General features: G+C 38.0%; 4 protein-coding genes and 3 long non-coding RNA genes across 8 annotated transcripts; 5 read left to right on the forward strand and 2 right to left on the reverse strand.

Moving 5' to 3' along the window:
• The first annotated feature begins 2,711 nt into the window (after window positions 1-2,711).
• LOC133730205 (uncharacterized) lies at window positions 2,712-3,635 on the forward strand. Its single transcript, XM_062157839.1, has one exon. It carries the CDS (start codon window positions 2,712-2,714, stop codon window positions 3,633-3,635), a length of 924 nt encoding a protein of 307 aa, XP_062013823.1.
• A 1,880-nt stretch (window positions 3,636-5,515) lies between these two features.
• On the forward strand, window positions 5,516-8,407 carry LOC133740494 (uncharacterized). 2 transcript variants are annotated; one of them, XM_062168448.1, is made up of 3 exons: window positions 5,516-5,946; window positions 6,157-6,881; window positions 7,166-8,407. In XM_062168448.1, the coding sequence occupies exons 1-3, from the start codon at window positions 5,768-5,770 to the stop codon at window positions 8,215-8,217; spliced, it is 1,956 nt and encodes a 651-aa protein (XP_062024432.1). In that variant the 5' UTR covers window positions 5,516-5,767; the 3' UTR covers window positions 8,218-8,407. The 2 variants fall into 2 exon arrangements, with proteins under 2 accessions (XP_062024432.1, XP_062024438.1); XM_062168454.1 differs by having other exon boundaries at window positions 5,772-5,946; window positions 6,458-6,881.
• A 919-nt stretch (window positions 8,408-9,326) lies between these two features.
• On the reverse strand, window positions 9,327-10,100 carry LOC133730209 (uncharacterized). Its single transcript, XM_062157844.1, has 3 exons — window positions 9,956-10,100; window positions 9,625-9,852; window positions 9,327-9,566 (listed from the first exon to the last, which is right to left on the reverse strand). The coding sequence occupies exons 1-3, from the start codon at window positions 10,082-10,084 to the stop codon at window positions 9,327-9,329; spliced, it is 597 nt and encodes a 198-aa protein (XP_062013828.1). The 5' UTR covers window positions 10,085-10,100.
• A 1,617-nt stretch (window positions 10,101-11,717) lies between these two features.
• Window positions 11,718-13,260, forward strand: LOC133740506 (uncharacterized). Its single transcript, XR_009861271.1, has 3 exons — window positions 11,718-12,075; window positions 12,176-12,288; window positions 13,016-13,260. It is a non-coding gene; the product is annotated as an uncharacterized LOC133740506 (long non-coding RNA).
• A 7-nt stretch (window positions 13,261-13,267) lies between these two features.
• On the forward strand, window positions 13,268-15,084 carry LOC133740512 (uncharacterized). Its single transcript, XR_009861276.1, has 4 exons — window positions 13,268-13,464; window positions 13,707-13,830; window positions 14,341-14,399; window positions 14,783-15,084. It is a non-coding gene; the product is annotated as an uncharacterized LOC133740512 (long non-coding RNA).
• Window positions 15,085-22,150: 7,066 nt separating this feature from the next.
• Window positions 22,151-22,928, reverse strand: LOC133724550 (uncharacterized). Its single transcript, XM_062151311.1, has 2 exons — window positions 22,680-22,928; window positions 22,151-22,470 (listed from the first exon to the last, which is right to left on the reverse strand). The coding sequence occupies exons 1-2, from the start codon at window positions 22,746-22,748 to the stop codon at window positions 22,219-22,221; spliced, it is 321 nt and encodes a 106-aa protein (XP_062007295.1). The 5' UTR covers window positions 22,749-22,928; the 3' UTR covers window positions 22,151-22,218.
• Window positions 22,929-25,384: 2,456 nt separating this feature from the next.
• LOC133740517 (uncharacterized) lies at window positions 25,385-26,387 on the forward strand. The gene is made up of 2 exons (XR_009861277.1): window positions 25,385-25,733; window positions 25,839-26,387. It is a non-coding gene; the product is annotated as an uncharacterized LOC133740517 (long non-coding RNA).
• Window positions 26,388-26,841: the final 454 nt, after the last annotated feature.

Consider the following 26,841-nt stretch of genomic DNA (forward strand, 5'->3'; position numbering starts at 1 on the left):
GTGGATCTAGAGGACTCTCTCCTCAGTCACCGATCTCCGACCACCGGGGTGGGCTCACCGTGGCCACCGTATTCTTCGCCTTCCTCTGATGAGTCAAAGCCAGGTGGGAAAATTTTGTTCCCCGCTTGTACCAAAGTTTTTAAATTTTGTTTTCCATCCAAATATGAGGGGTATATGGTTATTCCGTTATTTTATATTTATTTCTTTAAATAAATAAAAATTCTTTAGGGGGAAATTCTGAAGATATGGAATATATCTGAATGATTTTATTGGAGTTGTGGTAGTATTTAACTGCCGGGGAGCCGGGTGGTGTAAGGTTGGAAAGACGAACCTCATCCATGATCTAGATGGTTAATGGTTGCATCTAGGGCTGTAAATAGGCTCGATACAGCTCGTGTTCGACTCGTATTCGGCTCGATTTTAGCTCGTTTGGCTCGTGCTCGTAAGATAAATGAGCCGAGTATGAGCTCAATATTAGGCTCGACAAAAAAACAAGCCGAGCTTGAACAAGGATATATTCGGCTCGTCAAGCTCATGAGTAGCTCGAGTTTGTTAAACCTTGACATTTGTTAAAACTCGACTCATGAAAATTTATAGTATAAATAAAAATATAATTTTTCTGATCTCAAATCTTTAATTCTTTTTATTACATTCCTTTTCAATTGAAAAAGAATCTGAGAATTAAATAAAATATATTACAATAAAGTCAAAAGGGATTTGTGTGATGGTTAGACATCAAATTTTAGATTATTATTTTAAATTTTCTTTCTTCCTTTTTTATTTTTTAAATTTAAAGTCAAATGAACCCAGCCGAGCCTATTTAAGCTCGATCTTGTCCAATAAATCGGGCCGAGCCGAGCCTAGCTCGGGCTTAAGAAAAATATTCAAGCCGAGCCGAGCATGAGCATGGAAAAAAAAATTCAAGCTTTAGCCCGGCTCGAGCTCGATAAAAAACAAATGAGCCGAACATGATCACCTTGGTATTCGCTCCGGCTCGGCTCATTTACACCCTCTTGCATCAGATGTCTTTTGGGTCTTTCAATTTTGTGAATGGTCGATAGTATATATATATATATATATGTATCAAAGCCTGCTCACTTAAGGGACAGTTTTTAAGGAACTGTGAGAGACAAGTGAATCTGACGGCTGAAAATAAATGCACAGTTTTAAATTGTTATAATTTCTGCTTTTATATTTAATACATGTGGTTGAGATGCATTTGTCCCTCACAGTCCCTTAGGTGAGCAAGCCTGTATATCAAAAAGGCTCCAATGGTCTTGATTCCTAATCTCTTAGTTTCCAAAGTAATTTATGAGTTTGTGGGTCTGATTATGGAGTGTATTGAGACTGTTACCTATTCTATTCTGCTCAAGGGTAAACCTTTTGGTAAAATGACACCTAGGCGTGGACTTAGGCAAGGTGATCCAATCTCCCCGTACCTGTTTATTATTGTGGCAGAGGGTTTCTCTTCCTTGATACGTAAAGCGGAGGTTGACAATCATCTTCATGGGGTTGCTATTGCTAGAGGGGCTCCTTCCATTTCGCATTTGTTCTTCGCAGATGATAGTTTATTATTCTGTGATGCTTCAAAGGAGGATTGTATTAGGTTGAAGGAGGTCTTTGGGAGGTATGAATTAGCTTCGGGGCAAAAGATTAACACAGACAAATCTGCTATTTCCTTTAGTCCGAGGACGTCGACTTGGGTGAAGGAGGAATGTAGTGGTGTGCTTGACATGAAGGTTGTCCCTTGCCATGAAAAATATTTGGGTCTGCCTACGATTACTGGTAGAGATAAGAAACGTACGTTCCGTGGCCTGGGAGATAGAGTTTGGAAATGAGTACAGGGTTGGGAAGGTAAGATCCTGTCAAAGGGTGGTAAGGAAATACTCATTAAGGCTGTTGCTCAGGCGATTCCTACGTATACTATGAGTGTTTTTCAGCTACCAATTGGTACTTGTGAGGAAATTAATAAACACTTAGCCCGATTCTGGTGGAGTAAGCCAGGTGGTAAAGGAATGCATTGGCGGAGATGGGATCGTATGTGTCTGAGTAAGAATGAGGGGGGTCTGGGGTTCAGGGAGTTCCAACAGTTTAACAAAGCCCTTGTGGCAAAGCAAGGATGGAGGTTATTGCGTAGTCGGGATTCTCTAGTTAGCAGAATGCTCAAAGCTCGTTATTTTCCAAAAACCAGCTTTCTTGAGGCTGAGGTGGGTAAGAACCCTTCTTCTATATGGCGTGCCATTGTTTGGGGTGGTGAGTTACTGAACCAAGGATTGAGATGGAGAGTAGGTAGTGGTGAAGACATTAGGGTTTTCCTTGATCCGTGGGTTCCTGATTTGGACGGCTTTAGTGTAAGTTACAAAAGTGGTTTGGATATGTCTATGAAGGTTTCAGAACTGATTTCGGATTCAGGAGTGTGGGATATTTCAAAACTGGAGCAGATTAGTACGGCTCAAGAAGTTGATGCAATTCTAAGTATTCCACTTGTGAGATTGGGAGGCCGAGATCAGCTTATCTGGAATCAAAATCGGCATGGTAAGTATTCAGTGAAGAGTAGGTACTGGTTGGCCCTTAAGGATGTACGAGAACGTAGTGGGTATCAAAACCCGGCACCAGTGGCTTCTGATTACTAGCGCCATCTCTGGAAGCTCAAACTCCCTCCAAAGATGCTGCATTTCATTTGGAGGTGCTCAACCAGAACTATACCATGTATGAGTGCTTTGTGTACGAGGCGTATTGTGAATACTCCTCTATGTACTAGATGCCAACAAGCAAATGAAACGCCTTTACACGCAACATATTGGTGTCCTTCAAGTGTTGCGGTGTTGGAAAAGGTGAGTTTTTTCTCTAAGTTGGGTCATGGTGCATGGGGAAGTTTTGTGGATGATGAGGTATGTTTCTTAATTGTACTTCTTTGGCTTAATTGGAAAGAACGAAATGCTGTTCAACATGGTGAGCAAGTCAAACCCACTATGGTGATATATGAAATGGGTCTTTCCATATGGGAGAGTATAAAGCATGCACGGGGTCGCAACCATGAGGGTCAGGTGGATGATTGCATCATAGCTGGGAATGATGTACATTGGGCTCCACCCCCAGGTGGAAGTCTAAAGTTAAATTATGACGCATCGGTGGCTGCAAATGGAGAACAGGTTGGGATCGGCAGTGTATGCCGCGATAGCGATGGGAATATGGTAGCAGCTATGGGAGAGAGGGTCGCTGGAAGATTAAAGCCATGTGCAGCTGAGTTGTTCTCTGTGATGAGGGGTGTTGAATGGGCTATGGAACGAGGCTGGACTGGACTCGTGGTTGAAACAGATTGTTTGGAGGCTGTGAGAATGGTAAATGGAAGTGATGAATGCCTTGCAAGTGAGGGTACTATTGTGGAGCGAATCAGAGAGATACTAGGGGCATTGGATATCCACAATATTCAATATGTTCCTAGAGAGGCAAATATGGCGGCTCATGCTGTTGCTGGAGTTGTAGCCCGGGGTAATGGGCGGAGTAGTTGGTTAGGGGTTGGGCCTTCTTGGCTCATGGATGTCATTGGTAATGACGGACCCGTAACTGGTTATTTTTATAGGGAGGAGAGTGGGGAGTTCTTGTCCACCACCGGTCATTCCCATGTTTTGTAGTTTTGGTCAGTTTGAATAAAACTTTTTCATTCTCAAAAAAAAGTAATTTATGAGTTTCAGAATTTCCAGTCTAGGATATACAGTTACCAATTTTGTTTCCCTTGTATTTGCTTTTTACTTCTTTGTTCCTATAGTAGATTGTAAGGTTTTGTACAACATCTTTTATTTGTATTTTGTATTTACAAAGAGTAGAATTTTTTTTTTTTTTTTTTTTTTGAGAATGTACTAGAACACGTTTGAGTCTTACAAATTTCCAGTATTTGCATATTTTTATCTTCATTTTTTCCAGTCTGCATATTAACTTTACAGTTTCTACATACTTTCCAAGACCTCAATCTGCGATGCTTCTTCTTTGTCTTCATCTCTTTGTGTTCTAGCAAATTTGTAACAGTGAATTTCGTCTCAACTAGTAATCTTATTTAAATTTTATAGGTTAAATCTAATGTGTGTCAACGGATATGAGAAAAGAATACATTCCTAACTACAAAACGAAATGCAATTCTTAAATTCATCAATTCCATTTATGTATAGAGCAAATTTGGTTGTGCACTTGTGCCTATAAAGTTACTAAATAACCATGCACGTGGAAGAGTCTTATTTGTACATACATGATTTCACTGATAACAAACTTAAATGTGCCTAGAATACTATTATAAATAGATGAACCTCATTTGTGAATATCCCTTCTCATGTATTAAAGCAAATCAGATTAAAAAGTCATTTAGATGTTAGTTAAAATTTATGACAACGTAAAACGTTTAATTTAGTACATGCATGGCTATGCACGTATTCTGTCCGTGCTATTTCCACAAAAATATCAATTATCTAAATAACCTTAATAGGAGTTTTATATCTTCAATCATTAAACAGAGAAATCGCTTATTTTCACACACTAAAACTCACATAGAACTTACTTCTAACCAATTATACACACATTTCATTCCACTAGGAAATGTGCAACTCGATTATATTCCCGATATTTGTAGCAAACTTCTAAGGTAGTAAAACTAACGGTAACTAAGCTTTGCTATCCCTGTAATAAGGAAAGCATGCATCTGGCAACTTCAATACCCTTTGCTCCGCAATAGTACCAATTAACAAGCCTTTGTGCTTGATTCCTCACACCACACATGAGCCTTTGTTTTTATTTAATTTCTTTTTATTACATTTGGTTTAAACCACATAATGATGGAAAAGGTTACTTTAGAGAGTGAAATGATAATAAGGTCACCTAGTTTCCCACTTGATAAAAAGGTCCATTGTGAATTGTTATTAATATTAGTTTAGTCCTTATGAATAATGAGGTCATGTTAAAAAAGGTCAGTTTTTAATTTTTATCATTCCGATTCTGCCCCTAAGGTAATAAACCTTTATAACCTTCCAATTCAAAATCTGGGAGCTCAAATTTTCTCTCTCCTTTGATCAGAAAGCTTCCGATTCGATTTGATCGGAGATCTCTTTCCGAGATTCTTTCTTCGCCGCCCTCTCCGTCGGAAGCTTCCGATTTCTCTTTGTGATTCTGCGACGATCTGAAAGTGGTTTTGGAGCTTCCTCAGCTCTTTTCTCTTTTTCTGGATCACTGGCTTCGTCGGTGTTCGTCTTGATCACGTTATTGTGTTTTTCTTCTTCGTCAACTCAGTGCTTAGTTACAGTCTCTCTATTTTTTCCTCTCTCTGGTTTTCTCTGATTTGATCGGTAAGCCTTCTCTCTGTGAATTTGTTCGTTTTTGGATTTTGCAGTGTATTTTTGTTGTTTGTGTTAAATTGTTGAATTGTTCGTTTTGGATTACTGTGTTCTTCTCCTTCGTCGACTCAGTGCTATGTTGAATTGTTGATTATGTTTTGTGCTATTGCGGTACTATATTTGTTCTATACTGTGATTTTTTTATCAGTGACATGGCCAGTTACATTTTTAATACTGCTGTTTTGTTCAGGAATTATCATTTATTTTGCGAGTATGATGTTGTTTTTCTGTTCAGGCATTAATAGTGACTTTGGCAGTGATAATTCTGTTGATTCCTTAGTAGTGACATGGTCAGTTATATTTATAATATTGTTCTTCTGTTCAGGCTTTAACAGTTACTTTGGCAGTGACTTGTTTGTGTTGATTCTGTTGATTTCCTTAGTAGTGACATGGATAGTGATTTGTTTTATTCTTGTGCAGTTGTTATGGATACAAGCTATGTTGTCAAGTTTATTTATTCTGGTGAAGCAGCAACAGTTCCATTGTTGCATAATTGGTCGTTTGTTGACCTATGCAATTCCATACGCTCTCGTTTTCCGGATTTGATTCAAGGCAATTTCATGTTGAGGTACATTATTCCTCCGGATTCTACTTCATGTTTTCTAGAGAGTGAAGTTGATATGAGAATGATTTTTAGGAATTTGGTTCGTTACAATTCTGATTTTGTTGAAGTGTTTGTTACTGATTTGCCTTCTATTAGTGAAAGTGTGGTGAGTAATACAGTGTGTGAGGATTCTAGTACCATGCTTGATGAGAATGATTATTTGGGGTGTTATAGGGCAGAGGCACCGAAGAGTTATATGACGAAAGGTTGGGAGAGTTATATTCATTCTGAAGGCCAAAAGTTTGAGGGTGGGGTTGTTGAGTTTAGGGATAAGCTGCGTAAGTATGCCATAGAAATTGGCTTTTCATATGAGTTTGTTAGAAATGACAAGGTTCGTGTTATTGCTCAGTGTTCTAAGAAACATTCTCAAGGCTGCAATTGGCTTGTGAAGGCTCATTTATGCAGGGCTAATGGTTTCTTTATGATTAAAAGGTTGGTTAATGTTCACACTTGTCATGGTGTGATTCGTTTGCAGAAGAGTAAGATGATGGGATCCAAGGTTGTCAAGTCTATTGTGCTTGATAAGATTCGTGCCAATCCAAACAAAAAGCCAATTGATATAGCTGATGAGATCAAGAGTGATTATGGTTTGGATGTTGCTTATCGTACAGTTTGGTATGGTACGGAGTTGGCAAAAACAGCCCTACATGGTGATGAAGCTGAGTCTTATGCTCAGCTACTTTGGTTCAGTGAGCCTGTTATGAAGTCAAACCCCGACTCTAGGATAGTGGTTGAGTTTCATCGAGAAACACACAGGTTTCAGCGTATGTTTGTGACCTATGGTGCATGGATGAAGGGTTTTCAATCTTGTAGACCTATTCTTTTCATTGATGCTACATTCATTACCAACAAGTACAAGGGGCAGATTATTGCTGCATCGGCAAAGGATGCCAATCAAGGTTGAATCTCCTTCATTATTTGTAGTTTTTTATTTTTCTTGTTTTCTATTTCCTGCCATGTTCTGTTTTTTTTGTAATGTAAGTGACATGGTTAGTTACATAGTTAATGACATGGTCAGTTACATGTTCATTGACGATTACATGTCCAATGACCTAAATGTTATGTGATTTGAATGACATGTCGCTGGCCATGTCACTGTCAAGTAATTTGCAGTTATGTCAGGGACATGGTCAGTGACATTAACAGTTACATGACAGTGACATTATTTTGTTTTTCTGTTCAGGCTTGTATCCAGTTGCTTATGCTATTGTGGATTCTGAAAATGAGAGTAATTGGAGATTTTTTCTTGAGGTTTTGGCTGAAGAGTTTGCAAAACACCCTATGAGGAGGGTGACGTTTATTTCTGATCGTCATGTTGGGCTTGTTAGTGCTTTCCCTAGAGTGTTTCCCAATAATCCACATGGGTTTTGTTTTAGACACCTGATGGCTAACCTTTCTGACAAATTTCCAGCTGGTTCTTACCTCAAGGATCGGATTCCTTACTTGTTTATGTGTTGTGCTTATTCTCGAACACCGGAGATGTATGAGTTCAACATGGAAATCTTGAGGAGTGAAGGCGGCGACATAGTTGCTCAATTTCTGGAGGATCTTCCCAAGGAGAACTGGTGTATGGCTTACTTTAACGGCGAAAGATTTGGTGAAATGACAAATAACTTGGCTGAGTCTTTCAATAATTGGGTGTTGCCTTTGAAGAGTCTTCCTATTCTTGATATTAATGATGGCATTAGAGTGAAGTCCATGGCTTCAATTGCTGCTCGGAAGCAGGATGTTGAGGAATGGTTCTCTGAGTTGTGCCCGGTGATTGAAAAGAAGCTGAAGGAGAATTTGGAAGTCGGAAGGCATTGGAGAGTGAGCAGGTCTGATACCTATGTGTATGAAGTTCACTGCCAGAAGTACAATAGCATGGTAAATTTGGAAACTCGCTTTTGTTCGTGTGGAGAATGGCAGCTGTATGGCTTCCCATGTTCCCATGCCCTTGTAGTGATCCAACAACATGGTTCTTCCCCGTATTTGTATGTCAATGAGCTGTACAAGGTGGAGAAATATCAAGAAACTTATTCTTTCCCAATTAATCCTCTTCCCTCTATTTCGAAGCAAGTGCATGATTTTGGTAGAGATGCGGTGATATTGCAGCCGCCTTTGACTAGAAGACCACCGGGAAGGCCTAGAAAGAAGAGGTTCAGAAAAAGGAGCGAGAAAACCAGGGTGATCAAGTGTGGTAGGTGTGGAAAATGTGATGGTCACAACAGAAAGAGTTGTACAGCTCCGATATAGGTTCAATTCTGCCTACATGCCTTTAACAGTGACATGGCAAGTGACATAGCAAGTGACTCCAATACAGTTTGAAATTTTGTTTTGATTTTTCATTTTTTTCAATAAATGATAAGAAGTGCTTGTAAGGTGCTTACTCATTGGAATTTTTTTTTTGACTATGAGACAGTGTATCTGCTTTCTTCTTTTATAAATCCATCAGTATTCTTTGTGTCTACAGGTTTTTAATAGTTACATGTACAGTGACATAACCATTTTGGCATTAGTTTACATTGACTTGTCCTGTGACATTAGTTTTTAGTTATCTTGGCAGTGACTTGTTTAATGACTTGTAGTTGGATCACTGCATATAGATTTGGTAATTGGCAGCGGAACGCTGCCTTTGCGGTGCAGCGGCACGCTGCAAACTGAAATAGAAATATCATTTTGGCTGTGACTTCTCTATTGACTTATAGTTTTAATGTTTTTTGTCCAGTTACATATTCAGCTACATGCTTAGTTACATGTTCAGTTACATGGTCAGTTACATACATTGTAAGTTACATGGTCAGTTACATGGTCAGCTACATTATCAGTGCGTGACTTGGTCAGTTACTTGAGTTTTACAGTAACTTGCCTAGTGACTTGGCCAATGACATTCAGTTTTCTTTTTACTTGGCCAGTGACTTAAGCAGTTACATAATGGGCAGTAGTGAATTTAACAATGACACTTTCAATTATATGCGGCCTTCATATTTACATAGTCAGTGACTTGCCCTATGAATTCAGAAGATGCATTAATCTTGAATAAAAAGATCCATACAAGTCATAGTCTGAACTAAACAACAAATTTCTGAAATTCTGAACTAAACAAACAAATTTCTAAAATTCTTAATTTGCTGAGTTCCAGCTCTGCTTATGTTCTGCAAATTTTTTGAATATTTGAGCTTTGAACTTCATCATCTGAGCTTTGGTGACTTTGTTTGGTATCTTCTCCTCTTTTGCCATTCTGTCCATGTAATACATTACAAAAGGTCCGCAATCTAATCTGTTGTCAATTAAAAATTTCAAGTTAATGATTTTGACCAACTTAGTAACAGTAAAGTTATCATTTTAAATTTTTGAATATAGACTTACGATCCTTCGTCTTGTTGGGGGCAGATTCTGGCATGGTTCAAAGGAATCCTTCCACCGTCATAATTTTCCTTTATCCACCTTATTGTTCTTATCTCGTCATCGCTCAAAATACTTTCAACCATCTTTAATTTTGTGTGAGTGCTTTGACTCTTGTCAAATTTCATTCGGCAGCCTTGCTGCAGCATATCGTCTGCTTGATCTTTCACTGCTCTCATCCACAGCTCGACCATTTCAACCTGTATTTTTTAACAGATTAGTAAGTGATAGTTACATGGTCAGTAAGAAGTTTCTTACCAATTTTTTTATACTTTTAAAGCACTCCCCTGTTCCTGCTCTTCTTGGTTTCATTGAATCAAAATGCAGCCATTGCGGTATGTCCTTGTCAAAGACCAAGAGCGTGTGGTGAAATTCTTCATTATGGGTAATTGGGAAGAAAAGCATGCTGCATTTTCCCATGTTTTGGAACAGCGGCTCACACAAGTATTGATGGAGGTTTCTCACAGTTAAATGTATTGTCGAATACTATTTAAAAAAAGAAAGAAAGAAATACATAGAACGAGTTATAAATAAACAAAGAATGAGAGATAAGGATTCAATGTTTATAGAAAGTGCTCGTCATACTTACCCAACACATGGTATGCATAAAAGCAGATCTTCCCAAACTTTGTGAACTTTCGTTTTGCAGTTCATCCTTCAACATTTCCCCATAGCAATCAATCCAGTTGTTTGCTATTGATTGATTGCTTATGAACATTTTGACATCTGCCCTTGTGATTTCGCTTCCAGCCTCTTTTCCCTCCCAGAATAATACGCTGCATAACATAGAACGTTGTTAGTCCTATGACTTAGCCAGTTACTTTTCACTTGCCAATGATCTGGACAGTGACTTGGCCAGCTACATGGCAATTGCCATGATCTGGACAGTGACTTGACCAGTGACTAGGCCAGCTACATGGCATTTGAAAATGATCTGGACAGTGACTAGGCCAGCTACATGGCAATTGCCATGATCTGGACAGTGACTTGGCCAGTGACTAGGACAGCTACATGGCAAGTTAAGTCACTATCTTGTGAGCTGTAACATGAAACATTACCTTTGTTCTGCCTTGTTCCAGTACTTCTCTAATTTGCTTTTAGTTGGGCTGTCAAGTAGTTTGTACAGTTGTCGGTTTTGCCAATCTATCACTTCAATTTTGTTTTTTTTCTGTTTGTTCCTCGTCATCCACATTAATCGTCAAATCATGTATCACTTCCTCCTGTGGCTGCTGTTCAGTTGTCTGTCCTTTTTTCTTTTCTAGTGCTGTGAATCTTGTCATTTTCGCCCTCTGCCTTTGCTCTTTCACCTCGTCCCACCAGAAAATATGATGTGTTTTTTGTACTCTCTCCTTTCTCTTCGTCCTAACCACATAACAATAGAGGCCAATAGATTCTGAGTCCTGCCCTGATATCTCCTCTAAAATTGGCTTGATGAACTCAGCTCTTGTCATCTGTTGTGTAGGAGAAATGTAATTGACTGGTTCGACGTCAAAAACAGGCTGAACCTCTGGTGATATAATGATCTGATACTTGTTTGGCTCTGCTTGCATATCTTCCAAACTGACTTTTCTTGGAGGAGGAGTTTGAAACACGCCCGGAGGTGGAAACACAAACAATGCATTAACCCAAGCAGTATTTGGTGTGCAAGCATCTTCCGTCATTCTCAATTTAACCTCAGGAGAGGTTGGTGAATGAACTTGTGCAGCTACTTGGGCAAGGCATTGAAGTGGTGACTGATGTCCTTGGTCGGTAGAGTGAGGTTCCGCAGATGTCATCTGAGATGCGCTTGCTGTGGAGTAGGCAGGTTGTGATTGAGTTCCCTGAATTCCACCTTGAGATTTTGTGTTTTTGGAGTGCTTGGTGTCAGTTGGCTTGTCCTGAGGGGCCTTTGATTTTGGTGGAGGGAAACTAGGTGGTGGGGGAGGAGGAGTTGACTTGTTGTCATCACCTGGCCGTGCTATTGGCGACTCATACTTCTCAGTTAGTGCCATCACTATGCCCTCCAATTCCTTCACTCTTTTAATCAGTGAGGCTTTCTCAATTTTCAGCACCTCATTTTCCAATAACACATCCTCATTCTCTTCGTTTATTCTGCCAATTTCCTTTTCTTTCTCCTCAACTTCTTTTTTAAAAGCACTTAGCTCTCACTACTACAGAAAACATGATTCGGGACACCCACAATTTTTTTCAAGGACGTTTTTTGAAACTTAATGTCCTTGTATAAATGTTAGGACGTCAACTCATGACTACCTCTTCAAAAGCAAAAACAGGAGAAGCTGCTTTAAGTCTAGCGCGTCTAGACGTCCTCCAGGTGTGGGGTTCGATTCACACAATACCCAAAAACCTTAATAGTTGAATAATAAAAATAATGGAAAAGTCCCCTTCTAGGAATTCAATCCAATGCACGCGCGTTCATCTTTCATTTTCCCCCAAATTGCTTTAGCCATTTTTGTGTTCCTTCTTAGATGCAAACCCTTCCGTTTCACTTTCATTATCAAATTTTCCCGTCAAATGGAAATATTTCACCGAATTTCGTCCTATCAATCAGCACTTCTCTACTCTTCTCACCTCGTTGCATCCATCATCACTGTTCTCTCATCACCCAGAAAACCCTAATCTTCTTCCTTGCCATTCAAAATCAAGACATAGAATAGCTGAGGAGTAGAATCCTTAGTCAATCAAAGTTGAAAATTCAGGCTGGGTTTTAGTGTTAGTGATTTCAGTGTCTTGTTCAAAATTTCAGAATTTTCTTGTAGAAAATCTGGAGTCTTTGCAATTTGGAAAATTTCAGTTGTATTTGTATTGGCAGGTGCAGGGAAGAAAAAAAAGAAAAGGATCTCGACTGCTGCTTTGAGTGCTCTCCCAAATCTCTCTCCTCACTTTCAGACGAAAGTCACGAAATTCGTCCAGAAATTTCTCCAGGTAATTCTCTCTTGCTCGAATTCCATGTCTCTTCTAGTTCTTCAATTGGGTAGAAACGAAAGGTCGAGATCTGGGATTCTGGGTGATGATGATTTGTGTTTGGGTACTGGGTGATGATAATTTGCGTTTGGATACTGGGTTGGTGAGTGGGTCTGTAGGAATGTAAGAGATGAAAGCTTCTGGTTCTCCTTTATTCTTTAATTTCAAATTGATTGTTTGTGCTACTATTGTGCTTCGTATCTCTTGGTTCATTTGTGCTGATCTAATCTTAATAAGAATAATGTTATGTAGTTCATTTCTAGGTTGTCTAGTTATGATCATTGTTCTGTAGCTTCATTATATGTTTATTATTTTCTCATTCCCATCTCTGCTGCTCTTTATTGGTCAAAGAGCAACTGAACCATAGATATGAGAACCGAGCAATATAAGAAAAGAAAAAAAATAGTACAAGGCACATTGATTAAGGTCTCAATTATGAAAAACTAGAAACTTCATGATTCATCCGTTTACAAAAGTATTGTAAACATATCTTAAAGTTTTAATTGAAAATTGTTTTTCTTTGCTTTTGCTTTGTTTAATAATAAGATAATGGTGTTGTATAATTTGTATGGCACTATGACAGTAAGTTTGAATTGAAAATGGTTTTGTTGGTTTGATACATTGATATTTTTTATTATATGGCAATATGTTTATATCAAAATTTCCATATCTGTTTTATCTTTTATAGGTTATGATGGCTCCGATTAGGAAGTATCCTTCTGGGGTTAAAAAAAGAAAAGAGAAGCAAAAGAGAGAGGCATTGGTTAAGCTTCAAGCCGGATGTACTTCAACGCAAATGCTGAACAAGTACAAGAGAATGAGAATGAGAATGATAATGTGAATGAGAGTACAGAAGAGATTTTTTTTTTTTTTTTTTTTTTTTATAAAATATATTTAAAGGTAGGGAGCCCCCATTTTTTTTTTCCGCCTAGAGCCCGGAAATCCCAGGGCCGGCTCTGCCCTATAGTAGATTAGCTGGGTCAGATCTAACACTTACAAGCGAGGTATCTGATAGTATGTTCTTGCTTATGTGAACCTGGGAAGAAGTTCTCAGATACTATGGAGTTTCCTACCTAATTGATTTTTTCCTGTGTTTTTCTTTGAAGTTTGCAGGTATTTGAGCAATTATGGTTCCAGGTAACCCTTCTTCTCCATGTAACTAATTTAGTTTCCCAAATTGCACAGTTTTTCCTTTTTCATGTCGATGGGCTAATGTATGTATAATCTATATTTTCAATACGTTTTCTATGGCTATTGTAACTCCTTAATTGTATTATTTTGGTTAGGGTTTAGTGATTGATGCTATTATAATTGTACTTTTTCAGTTTTCTGTGTGGTGATTTAGCATTCCTTCTTTGGCTTTTTTTGTTCCTGAACAGGGTAGTGGTAAAAAATTCTGGTGAGGAAGAAAAAACAAGGAAAAGACAGTGGTTATGCAAAGGGATAATGCCATTAGCCAGCAAAGGATTTCTACCCACCCTGAAAATATTGGCAGCTTGCATGGTATTCTCATATTTCTCTAGTCTATATGCTTGTATTGTGTGTTGTTTAATTTAAGTATTATACATGAAGGCTAGTTCAAGTTTGGTAATAAAGACAAATAATTTTGTTGGCTTATTTCTTAATTTGGATATAGTTTCTAGCTTATACTTAGTGCACCAACATTGGTTGGTTTCTCAATTCGGATCTCAGTTTCTAGCTTGTACTTAGTGCATCAATATTGGCTTGTTTCTCAGTTGGGATTGCAGTTCCTAACTTGTACTTAGTGCAGCAATATTGGTTTGTTTCTCAACTTGAGATCTAAATTTATAGCTTGCATAATTCATCTGGCTTCTCTCTTAAATGTGAATCTCACCTTTTATTTAGTGGGTTTCTACACATTTTACTTATATGTATTTGTGTTCTTGGATAAGAAAGAAGCTTCTTAGACATTTCGTCTTAGTGTTTTGGGTATTTGAATTTCAAGGCTGAAATTAACATTCTTATTTGGGTTTCTTGTTAACGTTTGAGCAGGTTTGGTGAGAAAAATATGAGCAGCATTGGGTATGGAAGGATGCTATTCACATAGATATGTAAGTTCAAGATCATAATTGGTAATTTGATTAGTAATATGGTCAACGCTGTGTGTTTGTTCTTATGCAGTATTTTGATCACTTAACTTGTCTTTCATGTTTCTTCTTTAAAAATGCTTATACATATGCTTTGGAACTTAGAACTATAACCACATAAGTCTGAACTGTCTTGAGCTCATATTATCTGTCCAGAAAAGTCCTACTGCTCTTGCCTTTACACTATAACCACCGAGTATTAATTATTAGTAGTTAGAAAATGTTTAGGACATGTACTCTTTTAAGACAGTACTTCATGCTTATGAATTAGTTGTGCATGTTATCTTCTTTTTAGCATTACTTCTAGCATTGACAAATTTTGTAATACTCTTTAATGGTTTTTGCAGTTCAAAGATAACTTGGATGTAGTGCAGCCGTGAGGAAATTGATGTAGATAGGAACTTACTAGGAATTTTGTATTTGGTATCATTCAAACAGCACTTTGGTCAATAATATATAATTTTGGTTGGTATATGGCATTCATAGATCATTGGTTGCCAATATTTTTTTTTTTTGGGTTTCATATGGAAGTTTTGAGGACGTTTTTTCATATATGTCGACACTTTTTAGATGTCCTCTAATACATACAAGGACATCTTTTTTAGATTTAAGGACACTTATCTAGTGTCATAGTAAACATTAGAGGACATTTTTTGAACGTCCTAATAGATATTAGAGGACGTTTTTTAAACGTCTTAGAAGACATTAGATGACGTTTTCTAGAGATACAAGGACACTTTTCACGCGTCCTAGTAGACATTTTAGGACGTTTTTCCAACGTCCTTAAAAGGCACTTACAATGACTCCTTGATACATGACGTTTTTTTTGCGTGTCATCTAAAGTTTTCAAAGACGTTTTTCGAACGTCCTTAAATGTTTTTTTTGTAGTAGTGTCTTCTTCCTTTCCCTCCAGCTTTCTCTGTAATTCGTTCTTCTCTTCATTGGTCTTCCCTATATCTCTCTCCATCTTCTCATTGTTAATGTTTCCACTGGTTCTATTTTCAACATTATCTTCTTGCCCATCATTCTTTTTTTCTTTACTTTCTGTGTCTGTATTAGACTCAGAATCTTCTTCCTCTGCATCTTCTTTAACTTTATCAAAGATTTTCTGAAACAAAATTACAAAAGTTGTCAGTGACATAAGCAGTGACAGAAATAAAACAACAACACAATCATAGACATGGAAAGATACATGCACTGTGACATGAAAATATAACAATAACATCAGCAGTGACATAGTCAATGACTTGCTCAGTGACTTGACCAGTTGGAACCCTACGACATTAACAGGACCAGTGACAAGACCAGTGACCTAGTTTATCTACATCAAATTAACATACCTTCAACTTCCCCATGGTGTTGAAATCCCCTTTTTTTTCTATCAGGGTCTTTAATTGCCACTTTCTTATTCCGTGTTTTTCGGTTTCTCTTCCAGAGATTGGCGGCACTACTCCCGTCTTGTGGCAAAACCAATACTGTTTGGAAAATAAAAAATAAAAATAGAAAACTAGTTAGTTATTTTTCAAACAGCTGCTTAGCCATATGAATATCACAAACATAACCAATGACATATGCAAATACATAAATAGTGACATTGTCAGTGACATAAACTTGACAGTAACATTAACAGTGACCTGGCCAGTTACCTGTCCAGTGACCTGACCAATGACATGACACTGATCTAGTTTTTGTACTTACAACAGCATACGTAGTTAATTATGGGACAGCAAAATGATGCATAAACAAATTTTTAACAAGGTACGGGAATTTACCATCACCAATATCACGCAACCTGCCATGTTTTGGGATTCTTTTGCCTTTCGTTTAATTGATTTTTTAAGGAAGTCGCCAACTTCCTTTGCCCAGCTATATTTTCCCAGACTTTCCACCTCTTCACAGACTCTTATATAGTCCCAAGATATTGTTCCTCCAGAGTTTGGGAACAGGAGTTTGATGAAAAGGTTCAAGAGTACTAATACGGCAACATTTCTGTCCCGTTTCGTTTTTTCATCCCCTGTTTCTGGAGTTTCTGCCAATGCCTTCTTCAAAGCTTCCTCTGCAGCCGCCTTGTTGATCCTCTGCTTTTTGTCAAAGTATTTAGTCACGAACTCAGATCTGTATGCCCCTTCTTTGGTCTTTGGTACTGATAACCCGGATCCCGGCACTCCTAAAATCATAGATATATCACTTGTTGACATTCTGAATTTCCTGTTCCCAAACACAAAAAGGTCTGTGTCGCTGTTGTATGCTTGTAGCAGAAGTGTGATTAAATCATCCGATTTCTTTGCATCCTTTTCTTTAATTGAACCTCCATGGAATGCATCTATCAGCGTTGCAAAGGGTGTTTTCTGCAGCAGCTCTAAAGTCCCTTCAGTCAAGTTATTTTTGTTTTCTGCAATTGTTTTCAGAAAAGCAAGCATTGTGCAGCGATACTGCACATAACCCTCTTTTACATATCTTTTTCTTTTCCCTGGGACTTTTTCCTCTTCATCATCCTTTGTATCTTCTTCCTCATCAGTTTCTTCCTTCTTCTTTGTACTCTCTTTTTTTGTCTTGCTTTTATCCATTTTCTTCTTCTTCTTGGCACGAACTTCTTCTTCATCTTCATTTTCTTCCCTGTTTCTTCTTTTCTCCTTTTTAGTTTTCTCCTTTTTAATCTTATTCTTCTTCTTACTGCGGACTTGTTCTTCATTAGATTCTTCTTCATCTTCAGTTCCTTCCAGTTTTCTTCTTTTCTGCTTTCCAGTTTTCTTCTTTTTTTCCTTCTTCGTCTTCTTACCCCGGACTTGTTCTTCATCAGATTCTTCTTCATCTCCAGTTGTTCCTTCCTCAACTTCACTTGATTCTTCTTCATCTTCAGTTTTCTTCTTTCGCTTTTTTCTCTCTTCCATTTTCTTCCATTTTATCTCTTTCAACTTTTCCCCAATTGTTTCTTCTGGACTTTGTTCTTTAGATTGTTCTTCTCCGGATTCCTCACTTTGTTTTCTTTTTAGTTGGTCCATTCCTCGAACTTTTTAAAAAAAATCCTGTAAACAGTTATGAAAATTAGAATTCAATAGTTATTTTAATAGTTACATAACCAGTGACATATTTATGCACATGTTTATGATAGTGACATAAACAGTTACATGCCCAGTTACATGACCAGTTACATGATCATAGCCAGTGACCAGTGCAGCGACATGGGCAGTGACAAAGACATTGAACAATGACAAAAGGCTGAAATTTTCTCGCATCATCCCACATGTAATTCAAACAAAACTAACATGGAAATTCATTTTCTCATCAAATTCCACATGTAATTCAAACAAAACTAACATGGAAATTCATTTTCTCATCAAATTCCACATGTAATTCAAACAGAAATCATCATTTTCTCATTAGATTCCGCATGTAATTTAAACAAGTCTCACCATTTTCTCATCAGATTCCACATGTAAGTCAAACAAATGTCGCATGCAAATTCATTCTCTGATGAGACTCCACATGTAATTGAAATATCTTTTCTAATTCAAACAAAACGCAAGCTATTCAAATCGAAATTATATGAAAGGAGGAGGAAGTTACCGGCGGCTGTCTGACGAGCACAGATTTTCAAATGTTTTCGGTAAATTTGAAGAACCGTAAAACTTGGGGCTTAGTCGGTGAATCACTCTTGCTTACCCACCGTTCACGGTGGAGGAAATCAGTCGTTGTCCTCTGTTTTAGTCGGAGAGAAAATTTTTGAGCAGTTTCTCTGAGTTTAGGGCAAAAATCGTATAAAGTTTCTCTGAGTTTTGAAATTGTGAAAAGATATTGTAAAATGAACCAAGAGAAATAGTCGCCCTCGGGTTAGATAACTGCCACTGGCAGTTTACTTGTAGTTGAATGGTTAGATAGGTAATTTCAAACATAGAAAGTGACATAAGCAGTGACTTCAATTTTTACATTTACTTGTTCTATTTATTGGCATGCTGCATTAGTTTTAAAAGTTACTTGTCCAGTGACTTGGCCAGTTACTTTATAGGGTTCATAAGGACATGAATTTTTTTTACAGTTACTTGCTTTATGTTTTGGCTCATGACATTACCTTTTACAGATTTTTAATTGAAACTTAAACTTTGTTTGTTGTCGTGCAGCGGAACGCTGCAGTTGCGGTGCAGCGGCACGCTGCATTTAAAAATAAAAAGATTACCAAACATGTCTTGTCTTTTGCTAGTGAGTGACTTTGTCAGTTACTTTGCCAGTGACTTGGCCAGTTACTTTATAGGGTTCATAAGGACATGAATTTTTTTACAGTTACTTTGCCAGTGACTTGGCCAGTTACTTTATAGGGTTCATAAGGACATGAATTTTTTTTACAGTTACTTGCTTTATGTTTTGGCTCATGACATTACCTTTTACAGATTTTTAATTGAAACTTAAACTTTGTTTGTTGTCGTGCAGCGGAACGCTGCAGTTGCGGTGCAGCGGCACGCTGCATTTAAAAATAAAAAGATTACCAAACATGTCTTGTCTTTTGCTAGTGAGTGACTTTGTCAGTTACTTTGCCAGTGACTTGGCCAGTTACTTTATAGGGTTCATAAGGACATGAATTTTTTTACAGTTACTTTGCCAGTGACTTGGCCAGTTACTTTATAGGGTTCATAAGGACATGAATTTTTTTTACAGTTACTTGACCAGTGACTTGGCCAGTTACTTTATAGGGTTCATAAGGACATGAATTTTTTTTACAGTTACTTTGCCAGTTACTTTATAGGGTTCATAAGGACATGAATTTTTTTTACAGTTACTTGCTTTATGTTTTGGCTCATGACATTACCTTTTACAGATTTTTAATTGAAACTTAAACTTTGTTTGTTGTCGTGCAGCGGAACGCTGCAGTTGCAGTGCAGCGGCACGCTGCATTTAAAAATAAAAAGATCAGTTTGGTAATGTCTTGTCTTTTGCTAGTGAGTGACTTTGTCAGTTACTTTGCCAGTGACTTGGCCAGTTACTTTATAGGGTTCATAAGGACATGAATTTTTTTACAGTTACTTTGCCAGTGACTTGGCCAGTTACTTTATAGGGTTCATAAGGACATGAATTTTTTTTACAGTTACTTGACCAGTGACTTGGTCTATGACATTCAGGTTGCCATATCCAGTGACATTCAGTTTCGATCAGAAGATCATATCAAACAAACTTTTACATACTGAAGCAATATCAAACAAACTTTTCAGAAGATCATATCAAACAAACTTTTATATACTGAAGCAATATCTGCAAGAAAATATTAAAAAATGGAAATTCCGATTGAACAAATGAATGGATATATATGATGAATCAATTCGAAAAAACTATATAACCTATCCTATTGCCTAAACAAATTTCTACACTTCATTATGTTTTGAGTTCCAGCTGTGCCTACTTTCTGCAAATGACTTTACAACATGAGCTCTAAAATTCAAAATATCATCCTTTGCGAGCTTCTTTGGAACTTTCCCTTTTTTCGAAATTATCTCCATTGTGTACATTACAAAATGTCCGCAATCCAATCTGTTCATCATATAAAAATTGAAGTAAATGAATTTGAACTTTATAATGATTATATTGACATTTTTAAAGAGCTGTGTACTTACGAATCTTTTCCTTGCTGAGGGTTGTCTTTGAGTTCTGTCACTGCCATTTTTTGTTTATAGTTATCCTTGATCCACTTTATGCTTTCTCTCTCGGTTTCAGTCAATGGAACTTCTATCATTTTCAGTTCTTCTTCTGAACTGTTCTTTTCATCAAATTTCATTCTGCATCCCTGTTCCAGCATGTCATCTGCTTGTTGTTTTACTGCTGTCATCCAAAGTTCGACCATGTCAACCTGCATTTCCAACATCGCAACATAATCAATAATATGCTTTCTGCTTAAATTAAATATATGAAATTAGTATGACGAAAGTGATCCATACCATTTTTTGGACATTTTGAAAGGATTTTCCAGTTGATGGTTTTTTCGGTCTTTTTGAATCACAGTGGTACCATTCATTTAATTCCTTGTCAAAAATGAGCAGTGTATGATGAAATCCTGATTCATGTGAGATTGGGAAGAATATATAGTTGGATCTTGCCAGATTCTGGAACAGTGGTTCGCAGAGGTACAGATGTACATAATACACCGTCAAATTTTCTGTAGAATTCTGTTTGTAAGAAAAAAAGAAGACAAGTTATTATCAATTAAGAATTATTTGCTTTGATTGTAGATTGATAATCGTTCCACTACTTACCCAGCATAAGGGATTCATAAAAGTTGGGACATCCAAGTCTTGTGATTCTTTCTCCAACAGCTGATCAGTCAAGAGAATTCCATAACATTCGATGCAATTTCTTGCTATCGGTTCGTCCATGATCATGTCTTTTAAATCCTGTCTTGAAACCTGTGCTCCATACTGTCTTCCATCCCAGAAGTATACTCTGCAAAAGAATGAATAGTGTAAGTAACATAGATTGTGATGTTGGTTATTTAAAAATCACATGGCCAATGACTTGCCCAGTGACTTCACTTGCCCAACTCGTTGGCCAGTGACTTCCGCAGTTACATGGACAGTGACTTGGTCAGCGACTTTACTTGTCCAGTTACTTTGTCAGTTACATGGACAGTGACTTGGCCATTGACTTCACATGGCCAGTGACTTCGCCATATACATGAAAGATGGCCTGGCCAGTTACTTTGATAGTTACATAAACAGTTACTTGGCCAGTGACAATAAGTTTAAAATAGAATTTTGACTTAATTAAAGTATTACCCTGATGGTGCATTTTGCCAGTATTTCTGGACTCTCCTCTTGGTGTCCTGGTCCATAAAATTGTATACTTTGCTCTCCTCCCAGTCTACGACCTCAGGAGGTAGCTGCTTCTCTTCTTGCTCTTTATTGATTTGTGCATTTTCTGCAGCGTCCATCTGTCTTATTGCTTCCCGAACATCCTCTGGTACATCGTCCAACTTCTGTTGTGCTACCATCTGTTCTAGCCTTTTACGTTCAGCATCTGGCAGTGAGGCCTTCATCTCCTTTTCTTTTTCTTCTTTTTCTTTCTTTTCAGCCTCTTTCAATCTCTCTTCAATCTCCTTTGCTTTCTTCTGTCGTTTTGCTTTCACATCCCCCCACCAGTAAATGTTGTCCTTTTTCTATGTTCTTCTCCTATTCTTTAATCTCACAACGTAAGAGTAGAGACCCATTGATGATACCGTTTCACCAGAATGTTGCTGTGTAAGGTGCATTGTTAACTGGCCCTTTTTGCTCTGCTCTGGTGTCTTCTTCTCTTTCTCTATGCTCAACGTACGAAGTTGAGATGCTTCTTCAACTATAGGACTTTTCACTATCTGAAACATGTCAGCTTGTTGTTCCATTTCCGCCACTGTGAGCATGTGGACTGTGGGGCTCTGGAACTGTGAGTCCTTGTGTGATGGAGGTGTCGATTGAGTTTCTTCTGCCACTGTGCAGTGAGGTGGAGATTGAGCTGCTGCTACTGCAGATTCTTCGACTGTGCAGATCCCTTGGGACTGACTTTCCTCAACAGTCGATTGATCTTTCTTTTCTGTGTTTTCTTCTGCTGAGTTAGGTGGTGGGGAGCTGTGCTGCTGAGCTGCTGTTGATGTGTGAGTCTTTGGGCTCAACATTTGCTCCAATTCCTTCAATTTTATCTCTAACTCCTTCACCGATGATGCAAGGCAGAAATTCTCGGTCACAAGTGTAGCATTTCGTTCCTCCAGATTCACCATGTCCTCCGTGATTTTCCTTAGTTCCTGTTCCTTTTCGTTCAGTTTTTCTTCAAATTATCTTTCTCCACAGTCATATATCTTATCTCCTCCTCCTTTTTCTGAAGCTCTTTCTCCCACTTGTTTTTTTTCTGAAGTTGTTTCCTGTTCAGCCACCTCAACTTGTAGGTTATCTTCTTCGTTTTCACAATTCTGATCATCAGCTCCTTTTTCCTCTCCTTCCGGAACTGTCTTTGCTTCATCTGATCTATTCTCCTCTTCCTCGGATTCTGATTCCTCTCTATCCTCCTTCAGGTTTTCAAAGATTTTCTGAAAGAAACATATTCAATATGTCAGTGACATGCTATGTGACATGAGCAATGACATGTTTACAACAGTTATGAAGGCCAGTGACATGAAGTGTGACTTGGCCATTGAACATGCAGTGTGACAGTGACTTAATCAGTGACTTTTAACCAAGATAGTTACTTGGCCAGTGACGTGCCTAGTGACAACTACTTTGACAGAGAAGAAAATACCTCTAGTTTTTTCAAGCTGTTAAAACTTGTCCAATTCTGTATCAGCTTCTGGATGTCCCATTTTCTCATCCCATGATCTTCGTTCTCCCTTCCAGATATTGGCTTGATTTTTCCAGTCTTTTGACAGAACCAATACTGCTTGCACAAAAAACAAAAAAAAATTAGTCATAGTGACTTGACGAATGACATGCAGTTTGTCTTGATCAGTGACTTGACCAGTTACATTTCAGTCTGACAGTAACTTACCAGTATTATCAGAACGCAGCCTCCCGTATTACCATATGGGCTGGTTGACTCCTTTTTCTTTTTCAAAGTCTTTATAGACTTTTTTAAGAAGCTTCCAACTTCCCTTGCCCAGTCATAAGATCCGATCTTATCCAAATTTTCGCAGGCTTTGACGTAGTCCCATGAAATTGTTCCTCCTGCGTTTGGGAACAGAAACTTGATGGACAAGTCCAGCAAGATTAATCTTGCCACATTTTTGTCCTTCTTCTCAATCCCTTCCTCTGTTGTTGGATTGTCCTTGAGCGCATCTTGCAGAGCTTTCTCCACGGCTCTCTTGTTAATTCTCGCTGTGTTTGAAAAAAACTGCTGGACAAAGTCGGACTGATATGCACCCTCAGAAGTCTTTGGGACCAACTGACCTTTTTCTGGCATTCCTAGGATCTTTGAAATATCTCTTGTTGAGATCCTGAATTTCTTCTTTCCAAAGAAGAAGAGGTCATTTTCATGGTCGTAGGCCTGCAGGAGGAGTGGAATGAAATCATCAGATTTCTTGGCTGACTTCTCCTCTATGTAGCCACCATGGAATGCATCGACAATATTTCCAAATGGTGACTGCCTGAGCAAATCTAATGTTCTTGCACTGAGATTCTTCTTGTTATCTTTAATTGTGTTCAAGAAACTTATTAATGTGCACCTGTACTGCACATGTCCTGGTTTCACATTTCTCTTCCTCTTTGGTGCTGCTTCAGTTTTTTGAAACAGCACCAAAGAGGAACCCTTCTTTGGTGATTGTTCTACTTCTTCTGTTTCTTCCTGTCTTTTTTTTTTTGATTTCAAGCTCTTCTTGGGAATTTTCTTCAGTGATGGTTCTTCTTCTTCTTCTTCTGTTTCTTCCTGTCTTTTTGTTTTTGATTTCAAGCTCTTCTTGGGGATCTTCTTCGGTGTTGGTTCTTCTTTTTCTTCTTCTTCTTCTTCTTCTTCTTCTTCTTCTTCTTCTTCTTCTATTTCTTCCTGTCTCCTTTTTTTTGATTTCTTCAAGCTCTTCTCCGAATTCTTCTTTCTGTGTATCGTTCGATCGTGTTCTTCATCTTCTGATTCCACCTCTTGGTAGTCTTCGTCATCATCGCTTGGTTCCCTTTCTTTTCTTTTTGTTCTTGCCATTTCTGATGTTTAAATTCTGTTGAAAAAATAAGAAGGTTAGCATTGAGTTTGCAGTTACATAATCAGTTACGTAGTCAGTTACTTGGCCAGATACATATATTGTAAGTTACATGATCAGTTACATGGTCAGTTACAGCTCATGTCAATGACAACGTCAGTTACATGATCAGTTACTTGGCCAGTTACATATGTTGTAAGTTACAACGTCAGTTACATGATCAGTTACATGTTCAGTTACATACATTGTAAGTTACATGGTCAGCTACATGATCAGTTACATTATCAGTTACATGTTCAGTTATATACATTGTAAGTTACATGGCCAGTTACATGGCCAGTTACATGATCAGTTACATGATCACTGACAGGAGGTTAACACACGTTGCCAATGAGTTGGCCTTTTCCAGTGACTTATCTGGCCTTTTGAGTTGTCTAGCGACCTGGCCAGTGACCTCACTGGCCAGTTTCATTATTTGAGCCTATAAAATATGTATTTGCACTAGCAGAATTTCCATTCAAGTAAAGCCTAAAGCCTAAACAGCATGACACATAGTCATTATCTCCATATAAATGGTTATGTTACTGTCCATGTCTCTGTATCAAATCACACCAAAATGGAAACAGAGCCCCTCCAAAATCAAATGATACCCAGTCAGTAACCTATGTCACTGGCTATGTTACAGCATCAAACTAAAATTTGAAGACAGTCATTGATCATCTCCACTCAAAAAAGCTTTAAATCTTCACTCAAACCAAAACTTGGAATCGAATTGTTTTGTTTCAGAATCAAATGCAGAAATAATTATATCATATTCGACTTATAATTCCAAAACTAAATACTATATCAATGACTCGAAATTAAGTAAGAGAAGTTTCTGAGAATCGAGACTGAAAGATTACCCGGTCGAGGTAGACGATTCGAGTTCTGCAATTCTTCGAATCCCTAAAATTTGGGGCTTTTCTGTGAAGTAGTTTTGCTTCGGCGCTGCTTCACCGTTGAGCAAAACTGTCGTCGGAGAATGTATGTGTCTCAGAATGTGGCCGCCGGAGATGAAGATGAGACGGAGTAGGTTTGAGCGGTTTTGGAACTTTGAAATTCGGAATTATAATTTGGAGAAGATAAACAGTTGGGAAATTTGCAGTTAACTGGTAATGAAACTGACGGTGGCAGGTTTTGTAATTAAGTTGAACTCTAGTGGTAGGTTGTGAACAGGTGACCTTAATTATCATGGGGACATTTGTGGTGTTTAAATTATAATAAGGCACTTCAAAATGACATTTTTTATCATTTTCCCTTTCTTTCTACTATCGACCATTTCACTCAAAACGTGAGGCTCGCCCCAAAAAAGCAGATCCTACATTGAACCTGGCCTGTTTTCTGGAACTGGCATGGGGATCAAGCATCAAAACCAGACTAACGCACCTGGTTTTCTAAAACCACCCTTCTAGAACCCTCCACCTCTTCTATAAAACTGACATACAGATTGAGTCAGTAGCCACACAACAAATATATATTTCCAATCATCTGATTAGGTTTTGGTGAGAGAATGGTGAGGGCATTTCAGGGGTCGACTGAAGGCCTGGACGATGAGGTAGATGGTGGTCTGTTATTCAACTTTCTGTTCCCTTAGGGTTCAGAGCATCGAATCCATGATTTACCAGATTGAGGTATCACTCTGTTTGATATTTTTCTCCTTTATTTCCCAATTCTCATATGTGTGCTTCATGCATAGTTTTCTTATGTCGGAATATGAACACCTCTGTTTGGATCAGGAGGATGGGAACACGTGGACTTGGAGGCATCTTTCCTCTTTCAAGAATCGACCCTCAATCGCAGAGGAAGTAGAAGGGAGAGATTGCTGAGAGCGCCGTTAAAGAAAAGCATCATTCTCCAATATGGTGGATAAGAACTTGCCAGGCCCAATTCCTGATGTCTGGGAGATTAAGACTGAACACCAGAAGGATGGATCTGAAATCCCGTGCTACTGGTGTCCCAGAAGTGGTCTCCATTCCATCACATATGAAGATATGATGCGATATGTAGAATAAGCTGAGGAATACCAGCTTCCGATCTACTCACCAGATTTTCAGACCATGAAAATTAGAAAGAAAGCTAATTGGTCCCACAAGGGGAACAGAGCTTCAATTGCTCCAAGGAGAACTTTGTTGATCATGATTCATGTATGAAGGCTTAAATTCAGTTGGTCTACGGAACCCAATTGCTAAATGCAACCAAATCTAGAAATGGACGACCTTGTTAGCAAGAATGTTCACTATTGGGAAAGTACTTTGTATGATATAGACTTCCTTCCTCCCATGTAATTTTCTTTTTCTCCTCTACGTTAGATCAGGATCTGGAAAGAAATTTGATCCTCTATGAATATACATTTTTCACACGAATTCCCATCTATCTTAATTACATACAATTTTGTTGATATAAATAGGTTAAACTGTTAAAGACAATTTCCGACACCTAAAACAATGAAGAAAAATTGGGGGTTACCATGCTCCGTTATAAATGGTCATGTCACTGATGGCAGTTCAATTAAATGTACGTAAATGGTCGCTTGCACCAGTATTAGATGAACAACAGCTTTTGTTTCTGGATTTAGGGTTTATTTGTATCAAAGTAGTTTATATTTCAAGGGCATATATTAACGGCAATATTGGACATTTGAACCATATAATTAAATCAAAAAGATTCATAATTCATGATCAAAACCTGTGGAGGGTGTGAGAGAAATATATAGTTTAACGATCAATTTCTTTCTTGATG

The sequence above is a fragment of the Rosa rugosa genome, chromosome 1 (assembly GCF_958449725.1).
Source record: "Rosa rugosa chromosome 1, drRosRugo1.1, whole genome shotgun sequence".
In the NCBI taxonomy this organism is placed as follows: Eukaryota; Viridiplantae; Streptophyta; class Magnoliopsida; order Rosales; family Rosaceae; genus Rosa; species Rosa rugosa.